We start from the raw sequence: 19,507 nt of genomic DNA, 5'->3' as shown, positions 1-19,507 counted from the left end.
TCTCTCGAAACTAGTTGCTTTACCAACACAACATGCCCAACATAGTCTTTACCAGTGAATAAAGCTTCCACCAACATGCGTCTGAGTGATTTCTTTCCATTAAACAGAAAATGGTGGAACAACTCTGTGCCAAGTACAATTACCAGGTTAACACATTTTTCTATCCGTCAACTGTATATTGTTGTTCTGCTAAAACAACCACCTACCAACACAAATAAATTGTGCAGGCATATCGACCAGGTATAACCACCTCTCAATCATATACACCTCAGTTTAGGACAACCCGCATTATATTTGACAAGACTTGGGAAAATCTCAACAAAGCTTCATATAGAAAGCTACAAATAATGGCAAACTACTCCGTAAGGGCAACATGATGACAATCACGACTCTGTATACTGATCAACCTGCCATTCCAATAAAAGTAGCTCATGCTTTCATTTTGATTGCTGAGGTAGAACGTTGGAATGAGTTGCCCACCTTACCTGCAACAGCAAAGTATATGTCAGCATTGCATCAAACAACGGAACAGTCCAGTAGGACATACCATATGCTCTTTAATGTCTCAAGCACACAAGTCACATTGGTGTGCTAGAGAAAACACTATTTAGAGGGGCAGCATGATCAAGCGTCCAACAAAAACTTAAATACAATGTTCCACATTCGTCAGAGATACATGAGATTTCACCCCATTTGGCTCCTCAAAGGTCACAAATAAATTCAAGGCCTTTTGAACATTATTTATCCTGATCATGAGTTTGTAGGATTGACAGGGAACCGAAATCTAATGCAATCGCAGGACGGTGCTTACATCCTCACAAAAGACAGAGGAGAGAGAGAGGACGTAAGTTAGAACACAACAAAAATCTTTACAATCCTCTCAAATTATATAAGCAGTTACACAAATCTGATAACATAGAGGAAGCACATGAGTTAGGCAACACAGCCATTCTCGCCTGTCTATCTTGAGATACAAAGTCCAAAACCCTTAACAGCATACAAGTGGCAATACACAGCCATTCTCGCCTGTCTATCTTGAGATACAAAGTCCAAAACCCTTAACAGCATACAAGTGGCAATAGCAGTACTTAGTATCACTAGAAAACAATTGATATACCTAATGCCTAGTAGGTATTGACAATAGTGCAATACCTTGATTATTGAAAGAAGTGGAAGTGTTCAAGCTTCTAACAAAAAGGAAATATCATAACTCAGTCCAATGCACTGAATCAATAATCACAAAATCAGAGGAGACGGTAAAATTTCACGTGGAATCCAAGTCAAGAAACTCACATCTCATGGACAAACTGTTACAAACTATTCACTTGCAGTAGGGAGATCAGTCACCATTCCCACAGCAACAGTTTTCCCTGGCAAAAACGAAAATCATGGGCATCTAATTTAGAAGGCTGAGAAAAGCACAAGCTACTAAGTATGATTAATAATGTAAATGTTATTCTAACCTTCAGTACGAAGAGTGAATCGTCCAAGCTGTGCAAAATCAGAGAACTTCTCAACGCATATCAAGTTATTTACCTGTGAAGCATAATATATCAGCAGAACTAACGTCATGAACATGCCATCAGATTAACACTATAATTAGCTAGAGCAATTGCATAGAATTATTCAAATTGTATGGTTTTCAATGAGTCATCCATATCACTGCAAGACTGACAAGATCAACTACAGTAGAGCGATTTACAGAAAAAAGTGAAAGTAATTGTAATCATAGACACAAAAATGTGTATTTAACTGACCTGAACACGGCATACAACAACAGCACCTTTCTTAACAAAGAGAGGTTTCTTTTTCATAGTTTTTTTGGTTTTTGGATCAATCTGCAGCATCAGTTCAACAATTTCACATTCCTCCACTACTGCATGGATGTGTAGAACAGCCTTGTAACCAGCACAAAAGATTGCCTGAAAAGGTAACAGACTGGATTAACATTTTTCCCAAATGAGTAGCCAAAAACAAGGAATGAACAAACAGAAATTCATCAGAATAAAAAACATACATTATCAATTGTGTCCAGAATCTGTAAGCGGGCAACAAACTCAGAAACAGCATGTATTGGTTTTGCTGCACATAAAATAACATTTTAGGTCATGAAAAAAGAGTATCAAAACCTGAAATGTAGAAACAAGCTAACAATTATATAATTCAGCTACAGATGCTTTTGGAAGGCTGTGCAGTTAAAAACTTGGTATCTCTTAAATGACACTAATCACCATTAGGGAAAACCAAACTTCGAAAGTTCCTCACCTCTTCAATGCAACACATTATTCTTTATTCAATAGATTTATGAAAAAAGACTGAATTCAAGCACTGAAAGCATGCCAAAGCAACAAGTTCTAACATACCCTGAAAATTCATCACCAACCTTTTCTTATAATTCAAATTAAATCGCATATAGTAGGTCAGATAATTTAAATTTCAAAGCTCGGAACCTTTAAAGAAATTAAAGTTTTGATTAAAAAGGTTTCATGGTCTTTTCAGTGACAGTAAGTCATTGCAAGTGCCAGTACATTAACAAATCCGCACAAACCAAACATAGGAATGCAGCATAAGAACAACAAAGAAACCTTCACAGGCCCTAGTACTTTCTTTAAAGGATAGATAGAAGGAGAGAACGAAGGAGCTCCTCCCAAAATACCTACCAACACTACACATAACAAAACCAGCTATGATATCCTCCTCCTCAATCCCAGACACCCTTACTCGCAAGTTTTCACCAGGTCCTGCACGCCTTACTTTGTCTTCATCACAGTAGATGCCAAGGACCTTCACAGGTACCTGAATATTAGCAGAATGTAATATTTATGTCAATGTCCTTTTACAAACTATCAGAAAAATAAATTAACCTGCTTAAATAGAAAATCATAAACCTGACATACAGCAAAATGCCACTAACGGTTTAAGTATTATACCATTTAAGTCTTTAATGTTCCGTGATTTACAGTACGTCAATTTCAAATTATGTTTCACTTTGTCCCTTCAAGTCAAATTATCATGAAAATCTACTGGCAAAACTATCAATACATCATTAAGAAAATATCAGATACAATATTTTAGTCGGACATCAAGGTCATGAAGTTTTATAGAATTAAGTACTTATGATAAAATTATGAAAAAAAGAATTGTAGGAAACTTCAAACATCATAAATTTATTAAAATAAAATTTGATACATAAAAAAGATGTTTTAAATAATGAAAAAGCTCCCATAATCAAAGCCCTATCAAGATTCACTCTGCGGCTTATCAGATTACTTTGAAACATTTTAGAACATTAAATATACATTAAAAATTCTGAAAATTTTTAAGAATCAATAGGAACATATAGTAAATCACACCAATTTATAAGAGAAAAGTTAATTCAGTAAATTAGTCAAAATACTCTGAAAGCTGAGTTTAACTACAACCTTGACCCAAACTGTAAAATCACCTTCCAGAGTATCTTTAACTAATTTAATGTCTCAATTTTATCTAAGGACTTCAACTGTAGATCAATTTGAACTGTTCATTTTCAAAAGATCTCTAGAATTTTTTACATATATTTATTTGTATAAATTCCATTGAAATAAGCTATTAACGGAAAAACTCATCAGAACAATTCTCCAGTTGCAAAAATGTTTACACTATCCAAACAATATCTTTTTAAAATTAATTACTGTAATAAATACAAGGTATTAGCAGTCTGTTAAAAAGTTTCATAACATTGTTTTGTGTATTTGCTTGTATAAAATTTTATGAACTTACCTGCCAATTACAATACTAGATTTCATAACTTGTACCTGTTAACTTTTTAACCTTAAATTTCAATTAGAAAGGACCTGATGTGATGTAAAGCTCAAATTTAAGGACCATAAGTGGCATTTACCCTCTGCCATATTAGAAAATAGTAAATTAGACTTGACAAGGACCAAAAGAGCACCTTATTTGGCATGACGAGCAAACTATCACCTTCACGAACACTCCCAGATTCTATTTTTCCCATGACAACAGTTCCCATGTCTTTAAACTTGTCAATAATAGGCATTCTACAGAAACAAGTAGATAAATTAGGCTTGATCAAACTTCCAAGTAAATCAAGAAAGAGGGGAAAGAATCTCAAGTTTACTGACAAAGTAAAGATAAGGGTTCTACTATCCAGAGAGACTAACTAAATGTTCCGTAAACAGCAAAAGTTGACAGGTTCCAGTAATGTCTTAAAAATACAGCACTGAAGATAACAAGGAAAAGGGTTACAACTTTACATATCATAATGAATGAGATAAAAGATGATATAAATAACAGTGTTGCATCCACAGAATGACGAAACAATTGCTACATAGCAAACTGCATTTTTCATAGGCAACCAGAACAGAATAAGCAACCACCAAACAGGCTATGAGTTGATACAACAATAACCAGGATGAAAATAGACCTGCTGTCCAAAGGTCCGTCATACATGACAGCAAAGGTCACAAAGAGTTTTTAGAATATATGGTATACGCAATTGTCCGGTGAGACCAAGATAAAAGAAGCCAAAACCAGAATAAATAAAGATCTCTACCTGAATGGACCCTTTGGATCACGCAGTGGAACTTCAATAGCATCAAGCGCTTCAAAAAGGCATGGACCATTCCACCATGGGCATACACTTTTCTCCACTCTGGTTTTCATATTTGTCCCCAGAAGACCAGATATCGGAAGAAACTGAACATCTGAAAAGATATAATGCCCGCACGGCAAGCCAAAAAAGGGAAAAAGAAAAACTTAAGGACAAGAAGTGACCAGCAAACACATAACAGAACCAGAACTTTCTTTAGACCCCATCATGAAACGTAAAAGGAAAATAAAGATGATTCTTTATTACACAAGTTTCATTTAAGAAAACAAGAAATTCGCATCAGTGTCTAAGGGTCTGATCATATTAGACAGTACCTTTAACGCCCGAATATGCACATACCTGCTTCTTATGGAAAAGTTCACATAGGCATAACAAAAATACAAAATTGTCCCGTATTCTACTGAAAAAATGTCCATTTAGGATTTAACATTTCTACGTACTTTTTACAGAAAGTAACTTTTTCCTGCTTCCATTCAGACAAAGGAGGATGAGGATCTGAAGAATACAAATAAAAAGTGTACCTTAGTGTTAAGCAAGAGCAAACTAGCGCGAGAAAGAATTTATTTCCTAAAAGTTCATAATTGTTTTGTGAATATGCTTTTTGGGAGAAAGAGACAAACATATATTTCTGCCTAAGTGCCTCTAGAGTGACATATGATTCTTCATAATCAAGCAATTAAGTAAAATAAACTGAATGAATCCAAGTGAGAAGCATCCAAAAGTAAACAGAAATGACATTGAACATATCAATAATTTGTTCAAAGACGACGTTACCTTTTTTCACATTATAACCTGAAGACTTCAGAAATGATACCATTTTCGACTCAATCTCATCAAATCTGCAGTTGTTATAAGGGTACCACACAATGAGAAGATGAAATCCATATTAAACAGATGCCCATAAAAAATCACATTAGAAAGCACCTTTCTTTTGACCATTTAACAGTTGGCTCATCCATTTTGTTCACAACAACCAGAAGCTTAGAGACTCCCAATGTCTTAGCTAGTTGCACATGTTCACGTGTCTGTCCACCTCTCTCATAACCTGTTTCAAATTCTCCCTTCCGAGCAGAAATTACCTGGAGCAAAGTCGAAAGGTGGGAATAAAATTTGTGATATAGGGACAACAAACAATCAGAAATTTCATATTCATAATTCACTTTCAACTTCCAAAACATCGATGCAGTACTTACAAGTACACCTATATCTGCTTGTGATGCCCCACTGATCATGTTAGGTACATAGCTTTTGTGACCCTGGAGAAGCAGAACCCAAAGACACAAAAACAAGCAATGGTAATCCATAAGAAGGCAGTATGCAGATTACCTGAACTTAAAGGAATTATTGACAAATAACATGAGCACATTCTACATGGATCCATCAAAACAATAGGGCAAAAATGGAAGTTCAATAATTATGTAATTCAACGGAGTATAGCTTTAAAAACTTAATTTTAATCATCTTTTGATTAAACGAGTAAATAGTACGGGAAAAAAGGAATATTCTCAAAGGTGTTTTTCAAATTTTGAAGTTACTATATGAATAACTAACAAAAAATAAGCTTGCATACAGCTACAAGCTTATTTTGACATAATTGATGTTTATGCTTGAGTATATAATTTATTCTGCAAGTTTCTTGGGTAAAAAATATGTAAAAGAAATACTAATGTATATAAACAAGAAGTGCAACAACTTATGTAAAATACAAAAGGAAGTTATTGTTAGATAAAGGAGTATAACTTTATGTATGATTCTTAAAAATACACGAGAAAAAACAAACAATTATATTAAGTGCTCTTAAATAATATAAAGTATAAAATATGACATCTTTTATATACCTATTAACCCATAAGAAATCAACAAGGCTACACTTTCCTTCACTTGGGTTCAATTAATCTCATTTCATCACTAATGCAATGAGCATCTCCAACAAACACAGATATTTTAAATTCTGATGTAGGACTTCAGAATGATTCGTGATAAAGATATTAACATCAAATCAGTTATAGAAATCACATCCAAGAGCTGATCAAGTTTCAAGACTCATGCTTTTATAGTCTCTACCAGATTTCAGCCTTCAAGACAAAGAGTATCATCGAGCATACCAAAAATCAAACACAAATATTCATAAGAATCAAGTCGGCCCAAATCAGGGTACAAATCTAGAGAAAGCACCAAGTTAGAGACCACAAAGTGAACTAAGAACAAAGACACTCAAAAAAGAAGAGTAAACGTGCAGCAGCATAAACATAGAACTTGAACGGCAAGTCAAACATCTGGCCGATAGAGCCCAACATCAACAATAAAATGTAAACATCGCCTTATACTTTACTAATAAAGTTTTCCCCCAAAACCCTGTCAACTCAGACCCTGTTCTAGCCGCCCATAAGTTTTGGAAAAGTAAAAACGAAATGGGAAAAAAATGGAACGAGGACTTCATCGTGTGGACAAACTAAGCTTTTGATTCAAAAAGATGAATGCAAATAAACATGTTAAAAAATAATAATAATAAAAATGAAATAGGTCAAAAGAATACTGAAGCTGAAAAAATTAAATATATAAACAGTGGTTACCGGGGCATCCAATATAGTAAATCTGGTCGTTTCTGTTTCAAAGTGCGCTCTTCCTACTTCAACTGTTTTTCCGGGGCATCCAATATAGTAAATCTGGTCGTTTCTGTTTCAAAGTGCGCTCTTCCTACTTCAACTGTTTTTCCCTGCAATATGATTCATACACACTTACCCTGCAAAGAAAGGCATTTGAAGAAAAAAAAACACAGACCATTAACCAAACAACTACAAACGGATAAGTACCCTGCAAAGAAAGGCATTTGAAGAAAAAAAAACACAGACCATTAACCAAACAACTACAAACGGATAAGTACCTTAGCCCTCTCCTCTTCATTTGTGTCCATGATATAAGCCATATACCTAGTTTTTCAAGAAAACCATAAGTAGGAAGCCGGTATTATTAGCGCTGATCAAGCAATTTATTTCAGTACAGTTAATGACATCAAACCGAATACAGATTGACAACATCCAAACATCAGAGATGAAAACAGCAGCAAAGAATGAGCTCAAATATTTTGTCCTGCATAATCTAGATCACAAATCACATTAATTCAACTACAATATCAGGTAGATACAGAAAGACTAATCAGGCAAGGAAGCAGGGACTAGAACAACAGGGTAGGCTGCAAACTAGGGACATGTTTGAATCCAAGAGTTCTATACCTCTCCAACACGTGAAATCTGAAACCTCATCCAACCAACTAGAGAAAAGAGGACATTTTCATAACTTGGTAACAGATGGAAAAAAGTTGGAATATCAAAGTACATGTAATTGAATAAGTGATATCAATCTAGCAGCTACAAAAGAATCGCTGTGACCTTTACCATATAGCCCAAAGTGCATGTAGCCAAGCACAGCTCTCTTTTAATCATAATAGATTTCAATTATAAGAGTAATTCCGACAAGGACTATAAAAGATAAATGGAACTCATGATTGATAAATACAATTTCAACTATAGTCTATAAGGTACAAATTCCCACCGTTATGCAATGGCCATAAGTCACTAAGCAATGCTTTTTAATCAAGTAATGCCTAGCAGAAATTCTAATATCAAGCTCACATGAACCCTTACCACTGGTTAATAACACCATGAAAAGAAGCACTCACCAACTCTCTCTACTTTTATCTTTAGCTTCTTTTTCATACTTTTGGATGGTTCGCTCATCAACCTGACCACTGAGAAATAATGTTTGCCCTCCAATTGTCGACTTCCCAGCATCTGCACACCATATAAAGAACAATCCTTTAAGTTAGAAACACTGAAAGTCTCTGAAGTCAGAGCGCATGAGCAGAAAGATTCAGAGAGTGAAGTTCTAATAATGCCACTTTCCCCATTTACTGTATTATGCTCTTTTAAGAGTGGGAAAGTAAGAAAAAGGCTATGATTATGGAACAATGAAAAATGAAAAAAAAAGGCATCCACTATTTATAAGATAGAGCATGTCTAAGGTAACAACTAACTAGGCGTGCTAAAATCCAGTAACACAAAAGTCACAATCATATCCAACTGAAATATTAGAGACTGAGATAGAGACTCCCTCCACCACATCTGGTCTTGTGTATCCTTTCTGAATGTTCATAAATATCATCCTATTTTCCTAAACTATACTTTCCAAATGTAATCTTATGTAAAGAAATGATGTGACTTGCCAATTTAAATTATTTAATAACAGAAAAACATCCCAGTTTCCATAAAATTTAACACGAATCAAAGGGGCACTCAATTTTGGACAGAGAGGCTAAAGAAACTGAGGGATTAAGGAAATGCCCTTACCAACATGACCAATAAATACAACATTCAAGTGTCGCTTCTTTTGATCCTCCACCTCATCTTCAAGATCATCTGGAGGAGGGGCTTCCTTTTCTTTGACTGAACAAACAAGATAAAAACATAAAACCATAAGCACAAACTTATAGGAGATAGAAACATTCCATAAGCAACCTGGAATATATACATATATATATGTGAAAGGTCAGTAATTTCTTAATATCTGAGGCCATCCCTCAACTCACGGAATACAATCCCAATTCCTAAGAATAAAATAAAAATAAATAATTAAAAAAAAAAAACAGAAATACAATATTGAAATTTATCATTATCTTCTAGCCACATACAGTTAAGGACAAAAAAGTTGATGACTTTGTATGTTCAATAAAGTTCTCCTTGGAATGGCATACCTTCTACAACAACTTCTGGCTCGTCTTGCACTGGTTTGGAGTTAGGATGTGCCACATCCGTCAAGCCTGAAGTCATCAGCAAGGTAATATTTTTCAATGTCACTTGGCATAAATAATTTACTAATATGACAAAAATGTATTACCTAATTCAATCAATTATAAATGAAGGTGAATACATGCATGAAGGAGAAAGCAAGGATATGAGAGAGAAACTTCCATACAAAATCTAAAGCAATTCCTTCATTTTGTTTATCATCATATTCCTTGCACCAACATACTTGCAAAATAAGTCCTCATGCAGTCATGCTGCATAAAGATATGAAATACACATCTTGAATTCTAAAACATATCATAATATAGCTTCATTATCAGCCGTAACTTTTCTCATTTCCTTAATAACTAAGTATTATCAACTTTATGAAGTGAGTGCATTACACATTAACCATTATTTGGTTTACCAGAGGTAATAGAAATATAAAAGGCCATAAATATGTTGAGCCACATTATTGAGTATTTCTTCATCAAAATAGTGCAGATGATTGAGGTCAGATATAGTTTCATTCCAACAACTATCTTCTTTAAAATGTAAAATGAAGAAGATGAACAAAACAACATAGAAAATAAATCTAGCGGCCCTCTACTAGCAAACTCTAAAGCACAGGCCACCATATTACACATAAGGAGGCACTAAAGTTAAAAAAAGTTTTCATTCTCCTATCATACTGATGCTTCAATATTCTCTTTGCTACTTGTGAGTGAAAATACTCACATTGCACTAAATCACTAAGCTATATGGCAGGCATAAGAGAACTTCCGTTCAAGTTACCCAAAGACATCTTTTTACTCCTGACCGATGTGTTCCCCATCTCAATGCAGCTTAATCGTCTCTCAAAATCTCAAGCTTACATAATGTTCCTTTTTGGATTAGATCAACGTGTTGTAAACACTAGACACCAATCTATTAACCTAATTATCAAGCCAACCATCATCACTATCACTCAGGTAAAGCTAGGAAGTTTAGATGTTTCCTTTCTCAACTTTCAAGAGGAAAATGTAATATGAACTTTGGTGTGCACTCAAGTAATTCATGGAAAGTGCTAATATGGTATGCATTGAAGTAATCCATGAGAGCAGTTCCACACAAGGCATAAACAACAGCATAAAAAAAAGGTCAGCCCTAGTTCATAAGAGTTTAGACACCCGGTCCATGAAGCCATTATTAAATTACACCACAACCCAAGTGAGATTAGTGTTGTATCTTAAGAAGAAAAACATATTTGTAGTGAAGTAACAAGTTTTAACACAAGGAGGCAATCAACCAAGCATCCTAGCAGACAATTCCCAAACAAAAATGCTGGAAAGTAGATTTTCCTCAACCTATAAACTATTAAGCGCATCATATTTAATGCTACCCACCTACATCCGTTTCATCAGAATTGATAACTACGTCAGGCTTCCCATCGTCTGCATTAGCCGTGACACCATCTTCAGCTATCATTCAACAAAAACCCACAACCCAAAAATATCGAGTATCACGATACTATATTCCAGGAACAAAAGAAGAACACATAATAGTACATAATACAATAAATGAACAGAAAATGCTAATAACAAAGAACTTGTTGTCCTAAAGATAGGTCATACTTATAATAGAAATAACCACCAAAGAGAAAAAGCAAATCAAAGAACAATATACCAGATGAATCAAGCTGCAAGGCCTTGATATCCTCCTCAATATCTAAAAATTCAGAAAAATAAAAAACAAACGAAGTCAAATTCCGCACCCAGGACGCATTAAAATCATGACAAAAAACAAAGGGGGAAATGAGGAACGGTGTCAGACCCGGGCGAGGAAGCGTCTGGTCCAATTCCGACATGGCCCGTAAAACTAACACAAAATCACAATCGAACAAAAGAGTGTGCTAGATTAGATTCAGACGTTGTAATAGAGAATAGGAGCGGTGGAGTAGAGATCTTTGGTGGATGATGAAGGCTCTAGACGATGGGTAAGGCGCAAGCAACCTGGGAGCGCCGGGGCAGTAGTAGGGTTTTTTGACCAAAAGGCCTATCTTTACTTTTTGGCCCATAATTACAAGGGCCAAAGCCCAGTAATTATATGGAATAGCGCATTAGTTGACGGGATGGGCTTTCTGAAAGATAGGAATAAAAGTGCATATATCTAAATTCAAGATAAATTAGAAAAATTCTTGAGCGGACCAAAGTATGATCGAACCAAATTATTTACAGAGCAAGTATGATATACGTACGATAATTATATTGTAATTGTCATATAATTTATTATTTTGATAGTGTAATATTCATATTCGTACATGAATAAAATATTAAGAACGGCAATGAATGAATACTGTGTATATTTACAAGCTTAACACCACTTGTTGATTAACATATATTTAAGATATTGCCACAACAAATTGTAATTACAGCAAACATTAGTATCTTGGTTGTGCATATATAATGGTGTACTGTGCAACATTTTTCATGCTGCTGCTACTTTGTTTGACATAACCACAATGATGCCAAAAAGACTCGTCCTATCATTGTTGACATATTTGATAAAAGCAGGCAGGTTTGTTGAGGGCAAGGGAGGCCAACTTTTTATTGTCACCAGATTTTGACACTGTTCCCCCATTCAGTATGAGCATTGATTGCTTCAGAATACTGCACTTCACATAACTGGTATGGAAGTAGTATTTTTATTTGGCAGAGGCATTTCAACTTTTCATTTTCTTGTTTTAGTTTCTTCGCTTCAAAAGCTGGTCGCTGAAATTGCTATTGACATCGCTGCTGCTGATGCTGTCTTTTGCTTCTTCCAAGTAATTATAGATAAATGCATAATATACCCAACGATTCTCAAACTTCTCTCTTAGCTGATGATTTCTTGTTCTTTCAAGTGATCAGAGCATCCTGGCAGTTGAGTCCATGCAGGCCGCTGCCATTTCTAAAGCGACTTCTCCCTACGATCAAATTTCAGAATCTTTCAGCACAAAGGATTTTTCATTTTCTGGCAGATATCATTGATAAGGTCATTTGCTGCCGATTATAGACATGAGAAAATAAACAAGTACAAACTTTTGTGTAGAAGTAGAAGCAAAGAACACTTTCATATTGCTTTCTGTAACTTTGAAAGTTGCTCCTGGTGCTTGTAGTGCCATATCTTATGTAGTATTTTCATGATGTCTTGGTATAGTGGGAGAGAAAAGCGTATTAAAGTCATGATCTGGGAAAATGGGGCTAATCTCTATAGCTTAATCTTTACGATTCTTTCCCATAAAACAAATTTTTCCACTTTGCACTAACTATCAACCATTGATGCCATCATGACATGTCAAGCCAAATTTATGATATAGTCCGTTTCTATGATATCTGATAAGTGCAATTCACCTTTTTATTTTATCAGGTTTTAAACCTGTAAACATAGCAATTCGTTATTCCAAGTCATATCTTCGACAAATAATAAAGGAAGCTCAAGACCATCCAATTTGCATTTTCTTCCTAAATCTCATCAAACATTGGGTAAATATTAGCCAGCAGGAAATGAGCAGTGTCTCCCAGATAGATGGTCACTAATAACCAAAACGACACTGCAAAGGCATTCCAACTTGCCGTTCCCTTCCCTGAGCCATGTTGGTTCAGCCCTTGCAAAGTTGTGTCTACAAGCAATTGGCTCATTTAGTGCAGCTGCTGTATATCTGCCTACACTTGCATAATCACCACCTTTAAAGTACTGGTTTGCAATGTTAATGTAATATAAGGCACTGTCGTAATTCACAGCACATGATTTGTATCGTTCTTTCAGTCCCTTATCTCTTGTTCTTAGAGACGAGAAGAGTATCATGTTTTTCGTTGCTTTAGCACTGGATTTGCTCAAGTCCATTGAGACTTCCCCAAGTTCAAGAGGAGAAGAGGCCTTACGAGCTCTACCATTTGATTTTAGAATCTGCAAGCACAGTTTCGGAGTTGTTGTTCTTTTGCAGACATCAGAGATCAAGTCATTTGATGTTTTTGCACGGACCCGCAGGAATGTTATATTGCAAAGTATGAAGAAGAACAATATGAATGGCTTAATTAGAGCAAAGGGCAATTCCATCTTGATTTCATCTACTCTGAAGCTTTGGTCGTCTTTTGTTATGTTTGGCTTGCCAGTCAATGCGTATCCAAGAGTTTTAAAGATTGGCAAATAGCTATTATGAAGTTTGACCAAAAATTGATAAGCTGAAGTTTGCAAACATATATATACAATTATTTCCCCAGGCATTCCACGCAAGATTCATCACATTGAAGGCGGAAAATTATTTCATTTCTGAACCATGTGAAACATTGGGTATGTAAATAAGTATTAGTTGTTTTGGTTTAAATGATCAGAAATAACGGTTATGATGCTGCAAATATCTTTAAACTTCTGGTTGGCTCCTCTAAGTTGATCTGGCTCACTTGGTTGTTGCGCAAAATTCTGATCACAGTGAAGAGGGCGAATGGCGATAGCCACTGCCTTTGCGTACAGGGAGCTATAATTGCCAGAGTTGAGCAAAGCCTCCCACTCTCTGACCCCTCTAATGGCCTCAACATAGTCCTTCAAGCATGACCGAAACCGCTGTCTGGTCTTTCGCTTCCTTTCAACCTTAAATAGCATGATGATCAGCTTAAAAGTTTCTGTAGCAGTTAGTAATGTTGGTTTGAGAGAGATTTTGGCTAGGTCTCTAAGAGTTGCACCGGCAACACGACCACCTGGACTTAATATCAGATGACACAGAGGAACATTAGTTGTTTGTGAACAAATTGTTGTGATCAAGTCTGATGGTGTTGGGTCTGGTGTTGCGTTAGCCAGACATCCTAACATTACAAAGAGGAGAGGAAATAACAGAGAAAGTAGCATTCTCCCCATTTTACTGCAACTGGAGAGGTGGTTTGGGGGGTAATGGAGGACTTATATTGCAGATAGATTATCAGGAAACTAGTACAATCATGGATTTTTTCAAGTAATTCTTAATCAATTTGGTGCAGTTTGTGAATGAATTTAGTGAAAATTGGAAGAAGATAAACAGATTCGTGTAATGACAAGAATTTTCATTATATACACTTGACTTGTAAGGGGATCTTTAGTTTTCGATTTCATTGCTCGAATCTGTTTTCTATGCGTTACAAAATGGGTTATTGTTTTAGTGAGTGAGATCATCAGTCATATTAACTTAGAATTAGATTAAAACTAGATAATGGTTAATGAATATCTCTAACTTGAATTCATAGATTATTAAGAGTTAATTATACTGACTTCCCTACCAATATGAAAATATTCAAATTTCCCACTCTTATTATGAAAATTACATAAAACTTCTTCTTCAAATATATTCACCTTACAAATTGTCCCTTCTATTTAGATGATCTCATGAAAAAAAGGAAAAATGCATACTACCCCCTGTAAAAAAATGTCCGTCTGTGTAAAAAGAAAAATATCTATTTTGCATATTTTGTTGAAGTTATAATTATTTTATAGTAAGCAATAAAATAAAACTTATATATTATTTAAATGTTAAAGATATTGAGGCAAATTTCACTAATTTAGCCAATTTTATTATGTGAAGTAAAAATTTAAACAACTCTAATTCTAATGTATTTTAATTCTATTCTATACGTAACAAATATTGAACACATAAGTATTTTTTAAATTATTCAAGAAAAACATTTTCCTCCTTTTTATTTTCAAGTAAAGCAAATAAAACAAAATACTTTTAATAATTTCATACTAAGCAAAACAATTAATTGAAAAGAAAAAAACAAATAAAGACGGAAATAAAATTAGAAAAATGATTATCATCTTGCTCAACCCTTTTTTTCCTTGACGCACTATTCCCGTCTTCCCCCAACCAAACCCCGATCACCAGTGCGCCACATTGCGTTCACCAACAGCCCGCCCTCAAGCACTGCCCCTTCCCCAAATAACTCCTCTGCTCGAATCCGTATTTCCTACAACCATAAAGAAATCAGAATTCATTGCAGACGCCCCAATCGGAGCTTTGACCCCGCAACGGCGGTGGCGCTTACAATCAATTGTCATCAAAGAGTCTTGGTGGATGGTGATAGATACTGGAGAGGAGAGTGGTGGTGCGATCGTGAATTACTGGTAACAGAGTGGTGATGGTTAGGATAGGGAAGAAAATTAGGGAAACAGCGGAAGAAAGAGAAAGTTGGGGTGAGGATTGAGGAACGTGGTGGAAAAATAAATATTTGAAAAAGAAAATACTTGAGGATATTTTGATCCACTTCTATTTTCAATTTTATTGAATCATTTCTAATTTCATATATATATATATAAGGGGAAAATGACTATTTAAACACCTACCGTTACATATGATTAATACCTGCTAGTCAAAACAAGCAATTTGTAATTTTAATGGTGAGAAAGGAAAATTTGTATATTCCTATAGTATCAAGGTCAGTATAATTAACCCTATTATTATTACCAGGATTAATGTAGGAATAGCCTACTCAAAACCACCTACACCAAAAACCACCCAAGAGTTTTGGTATCAACCTAATTTCTTATTACTCACATTATCATGAGAAGAGCATTTCATTCAAGTACAGCAATATTTTCCCAAATGGAATGGGAAGAAAAGAAGGGAGATCTTTGTTCAACCACTCGATCATTTTGAGCAAGGCAGGAATTGATGCAAAAACTATGCTAGGTTTTGGTCAAAAACTAATCCCAACTCATTAAATAACATAAGGTATTTCCTAAATGTGAATGGGCTTGTCATATGTAGCCATGGCAGCCTCCTTCACTGCCTCACTCATAGTTGGATGAGCATGGCATGTGCGAGCAATGTCCTCACTTGATGCTCCATATTGCAGAGCCAAAACAGCCTCATGGATGAGCTCTCCTGCATTTGGTGCCATTATGTGGACACCCAAAATCTTGTCGGTCTCCTTCTCAGCTAGTATCTTCACCACCCCCTCAGCATCATCAATTGCCTTTGCCCTGCTGTTTGCCAAGAAAGGGAACTTACCCACACGATAATCAACTCCAAGTGTTTTCACCTGCTCCTCAGTTTTGCCTACAGATGCCACCTCAGGGTGTGTGTAAACAACCCCAGGAACCAAATCATAGTCCACATGGCCTTCCTTGCCAGCAATATATTCAACGCATGCAACACCATCCTCCTCAGCCTTGTGAGCCAACATTGGTCCGGGAATAACATCACCAATGGCATATACGCCGGGTACATTTGTGGCAAACCGTTCATTTACCAAGATCCGACCAGCTTTGTCAGTTTGAACTCCTATCTTATCCAATTCAAGTCCAGCAGTAAATGGAACTCTACCGGCAGAAACAAGAACAACATCAGCCTCAAGACTGGTCTGGTCACCGCCAGCTGCTGGTTCAAGGGTCAGCTTCACGCCATTCCCCGTGGTGTCGACAGACACAACCTTAGTTTTAAGAATGAATTTCATCTTCTGCTTCTCGAGGGAACGTTGAAATTGTTTCCGGACTTCCCCATCCATGGTTGGAACAATGTCTGGGCCAAACTCAACAACAGTAACTTCTGACCCTAGCCTGCCCCAGACAGAACCCATCTCAAGACCAATATAGCCAGCACCTATAACAACTAGTCTCTTTGGAACCTCTTTCAACGCTAAAGCCCCAGTAGATGACACTATTCTTTCTTCATCAATGGTTATACCCGGCAGACTTTTTACATCAGATCCAGTAGCAATAATGATATTCTTCCCTTTCACAATTGTGCTACCTCCTTCCAAAGTATCAACTGAAACTTCAGAAGGAGAAAGGAACTTGCCATACCCCTTGACATAGTTTACTTTGTTCTTCTTGAATAGACCCTCAATACCTTTAGTCAAGTTACCCACAGCTTTATCTTTTTGACCCATCATGGCTGGTAGATCAACCTCAACCGACGCAAGCTTTACACCATGATTGGCAAATGTATGCTTCGCTTCATGATACATATGCGATGAATGAAGCAATGCCTGACAAAATGGATAAGAATGTAGAGATTGAGCACAAATTAAAACATGATATCCTGAGTGCCATTCCATTAAACAAGTTCAAAAAATCTCACCAGACAAACGCATCGCCGATCAAGGAAAGCTCACAATTGGTAACAGTCCACCGAAACAATACAGTACATGACGTCATAAACTCCCTCCATCGAAAGGAGGAAATATATATTACTATTTGAATTTGTTCAAAACATTCACATGGACGAATTAGATTGACAAATAGATAAATTGGTCACCTACTACTACATCTATTTCAGATAAGATTTAGGGGTCTTTATTACAATATTGGATTAGATATTGAAGCAAGACAACAAGTTAAAGATCCAAGGAAGCAAGGCCATTAGTTAGAACTCCATTATATTACAGACCTCTCAAGTTTGCAGATATACATTATACGTAACGTTGAGTGGCAGTCAAACCGTCCCACAAATTTAATGAACTTTAGAAAGTTAAAGAGAAAACCCAGGAAATGCAATTTGCTTGTTCTTTTTACTTATTGTTATATTTATCCTATCAAATAAGTGAACACTGAGAACCTCTGTTGATGGAGGAAATGCATAACCATCTTTTGTTACAATCTATGGAACGCCACTAACTAGTACCCAGAAGTTTATCAAGGGAGATGACCTGAGACAAGCTAACAAAGTAGAGAAGAGCTTTCAGTGTCAGTTCTATGAAAATGTGGCTATAGTGCCACAAAAACCTTACTTAAGTTTTATGGTACCTCAAGTCTCCCTTCTTGGCTCAACTGCCTGCCAACACTCCCACCCTATAACAAACCAAGAGTAACCAAATTTTGCAAGATGCTAAAATGGTAACAAACCAATTATGAATCTTAAGGTCAACGCTTCTCGAAAGATATATGATGTTCAATAGCTTATATAATAAGCACAGCTGAATTCCACTATCTCAAATGGAACATCAGCTAGATGAAATTCTGCAGTTAAAAATGCCCTTTATGGTACCACCAAAAGGAAATATAGCTTTCACTTACTATTCACCAAACGAAAATTTTCGTTGACAACGATTTCGATTCGAAGAAGCATTTCAATTAGACGAGACATAATGCCGGGACCAATTAAGTAATAAGTAATGAAAAATCCTCAAAACAGCAGCTCATACTAGTGCATGTATTATGATTAAGTCAGAATCATGGATAGTTATAGGAAATCAATTAATAAAAAGAAAAGCACAAATTCAAAACCAAATCAAAATATAAAAGAAAAGAATGGGAGATGTAGAAAAATAGGGGAAAGACGTTTTGGTGATACCTTGGAAGGGATGCAACCAACGTTGAGGCAGGTGCCGCCGAGGGTACCGCGCTTCTCGATGCACGTAGTCTTGAGGCCGAGCTGCGCGGCTTTGATGGCGGCGACGTAACCACCGGGACCGCCGCCTATGACGACGACGTCGTTGTTATCGGATCCGGAAGCGAATCCCCTGGCGAGAATCCGCGTGCGGGTGGAGAGATGGTTGGAGGACGATGAGAAGAGAGTGGTGGCTCTTCGCCGAGCAATAGTGGCCATAGCCATTTGATGTGAGGGAGAGGGAGAGGATGTGTGGGTTTTGAGGGATATGAGGGTTTGTTAATTAGGTGGAATTGAGTTGTTAATAATTCAAGGAAAATTCTTAATCCTGTAGGAGAATCGGAGATGATGTGGTTGTCGTTGATGTAATCAATTTTCTAATCACCAATTTTAACTTTTTTAATTAATAAAAGAAGAGAAATTTATTCCTCCCCGAAAAGCAAAACCCAATTACAACAATCTATCATTATATATCTGCCTCTGCCTCTGCCTCTGCCTCTGCATGCCCGTGGATTTGGATCACCACTCACCTCTCTACCACTCATATCCCATCATCAACATATAACCAAACCTTCATCATGTAAATGGAACATGAGACACCAAATTAAACTACAGAATCAGACCTGGGTAAGGTCTCTGCCACCATTGAACATGCCAACACATTCACCACATCTGCATCTAATCTTCCCATGCCAAATTGTGTGGCTAAAAGATCACGAGTCATCTTGGAGAGTGCTGCTCCCCTCCATGATAAAACCATGCACCACTTCTTCCAAATAACAATCTAGCTCCCTCTTGGGG

General features: G+C 36.3%; 2 protein-coding genes across 3 annotated transcripts; both read right to left on the bottom strand.

Annotated features, from left to right (window-relative positions):
• Window positions 1–76: 76 nt before the first annotated feature.
• On the bottom strand, window positions 77–11,425 carry LOC105178853 (eukaryotic peptide chain release factor GTP-binding subunit ERF3A). 2 transcript variants are annotated; one of them, XM_011102409.2, is made up of 19 exons: window positions 11,206–11,424; window positions 11,059–11,100; window positions 10,779–10,853; window positions 9,363–9,428; window positions 8,959–9,054; window positions 8,292–8,403; window positions 7,497–7,542; window positions 7,257–7,328; window positions 5,806–5,868; window positions 5,537–5,691; window positions 5,387–5,451; window positions 4,556–4,706; window positions 3,935–4,040; window positions 2,661–2,796; window positions 2,018–2,082; window positions 1,758–1,922; window positions 1,464–1,536; window positions 1,294–1,370; window positions 77–485 (listed from the first exon to the last, which is right to left on the bottom strand). In XM_011102409.2, the coding sequence occupies exons 1-18, from the start codon at window positions 11,237–11,239 to the stop codon at window positions 1,318–1,320; spliced, it is 1,575 nt and encodes a 524-aa protein (XP_011100711.1). In that variant the 5' UTR covers window positions 11,240–11,424; the 3' UTR covers window positions 77–485; window positions 1,294–1,317. The 2 variants fall into 2 exon arrangements, with proteins under 2 accessions (XP_011100711.1, XP_011100712.1); XM_011102410.2 differs by lacking the exon at window positions 10,779–10,853 and having other exon boundaries at window positions 11,206–11,425.
• A 4,474-nt stretch (window positions 11,426–15,899) lies between these two features.
• On the bottom strand, window positions 15,900–19,139 carry LOC105178852 (dihydrolipoyl dehydrogenase, mitochondrial-like). Its single transcript, XM_011102408.2, has 2 exons — window positions 18,671–19,139; window positions 15,900–17,366 (listed from the first exon to the last, which is right to left on the bottom strand). Exons 1-2 carry the CDS (start codon window positions 18,929–18,931, stop codon window positions 16,116–16,118), a joined length of 1,512 nt encoding a protein of 503 aa, XP_011100710.1. The 5' UTR covers window positions 18,932–19,139; the 3' UTR covers window positions 15,900–16,115.
• Between the last annotated feature and the right edge of the window lie 368 nt (window positions 19,140–19,507).

The sequence above is a fragment of the Sesamum indicum genome, unplaced genomic scaffold (genome assembly GCF_000512975.1).
Source record: "Sesamum indicum cultivar Zhongzhi No. 13 unplaced genomic scaffold, S_indicum_v1.0 scaffold00109, whole genome shotgun sequence".
NCBI lineage: Eukaryota > Viridiplantae > Streptophyta > Magnoliopsida > Lamiales > Pedaliaceae > Sesamum > Sesamum indicum.
This window is presented reverse-complemented; position numbering and strand designations above follow the sequence as displayed.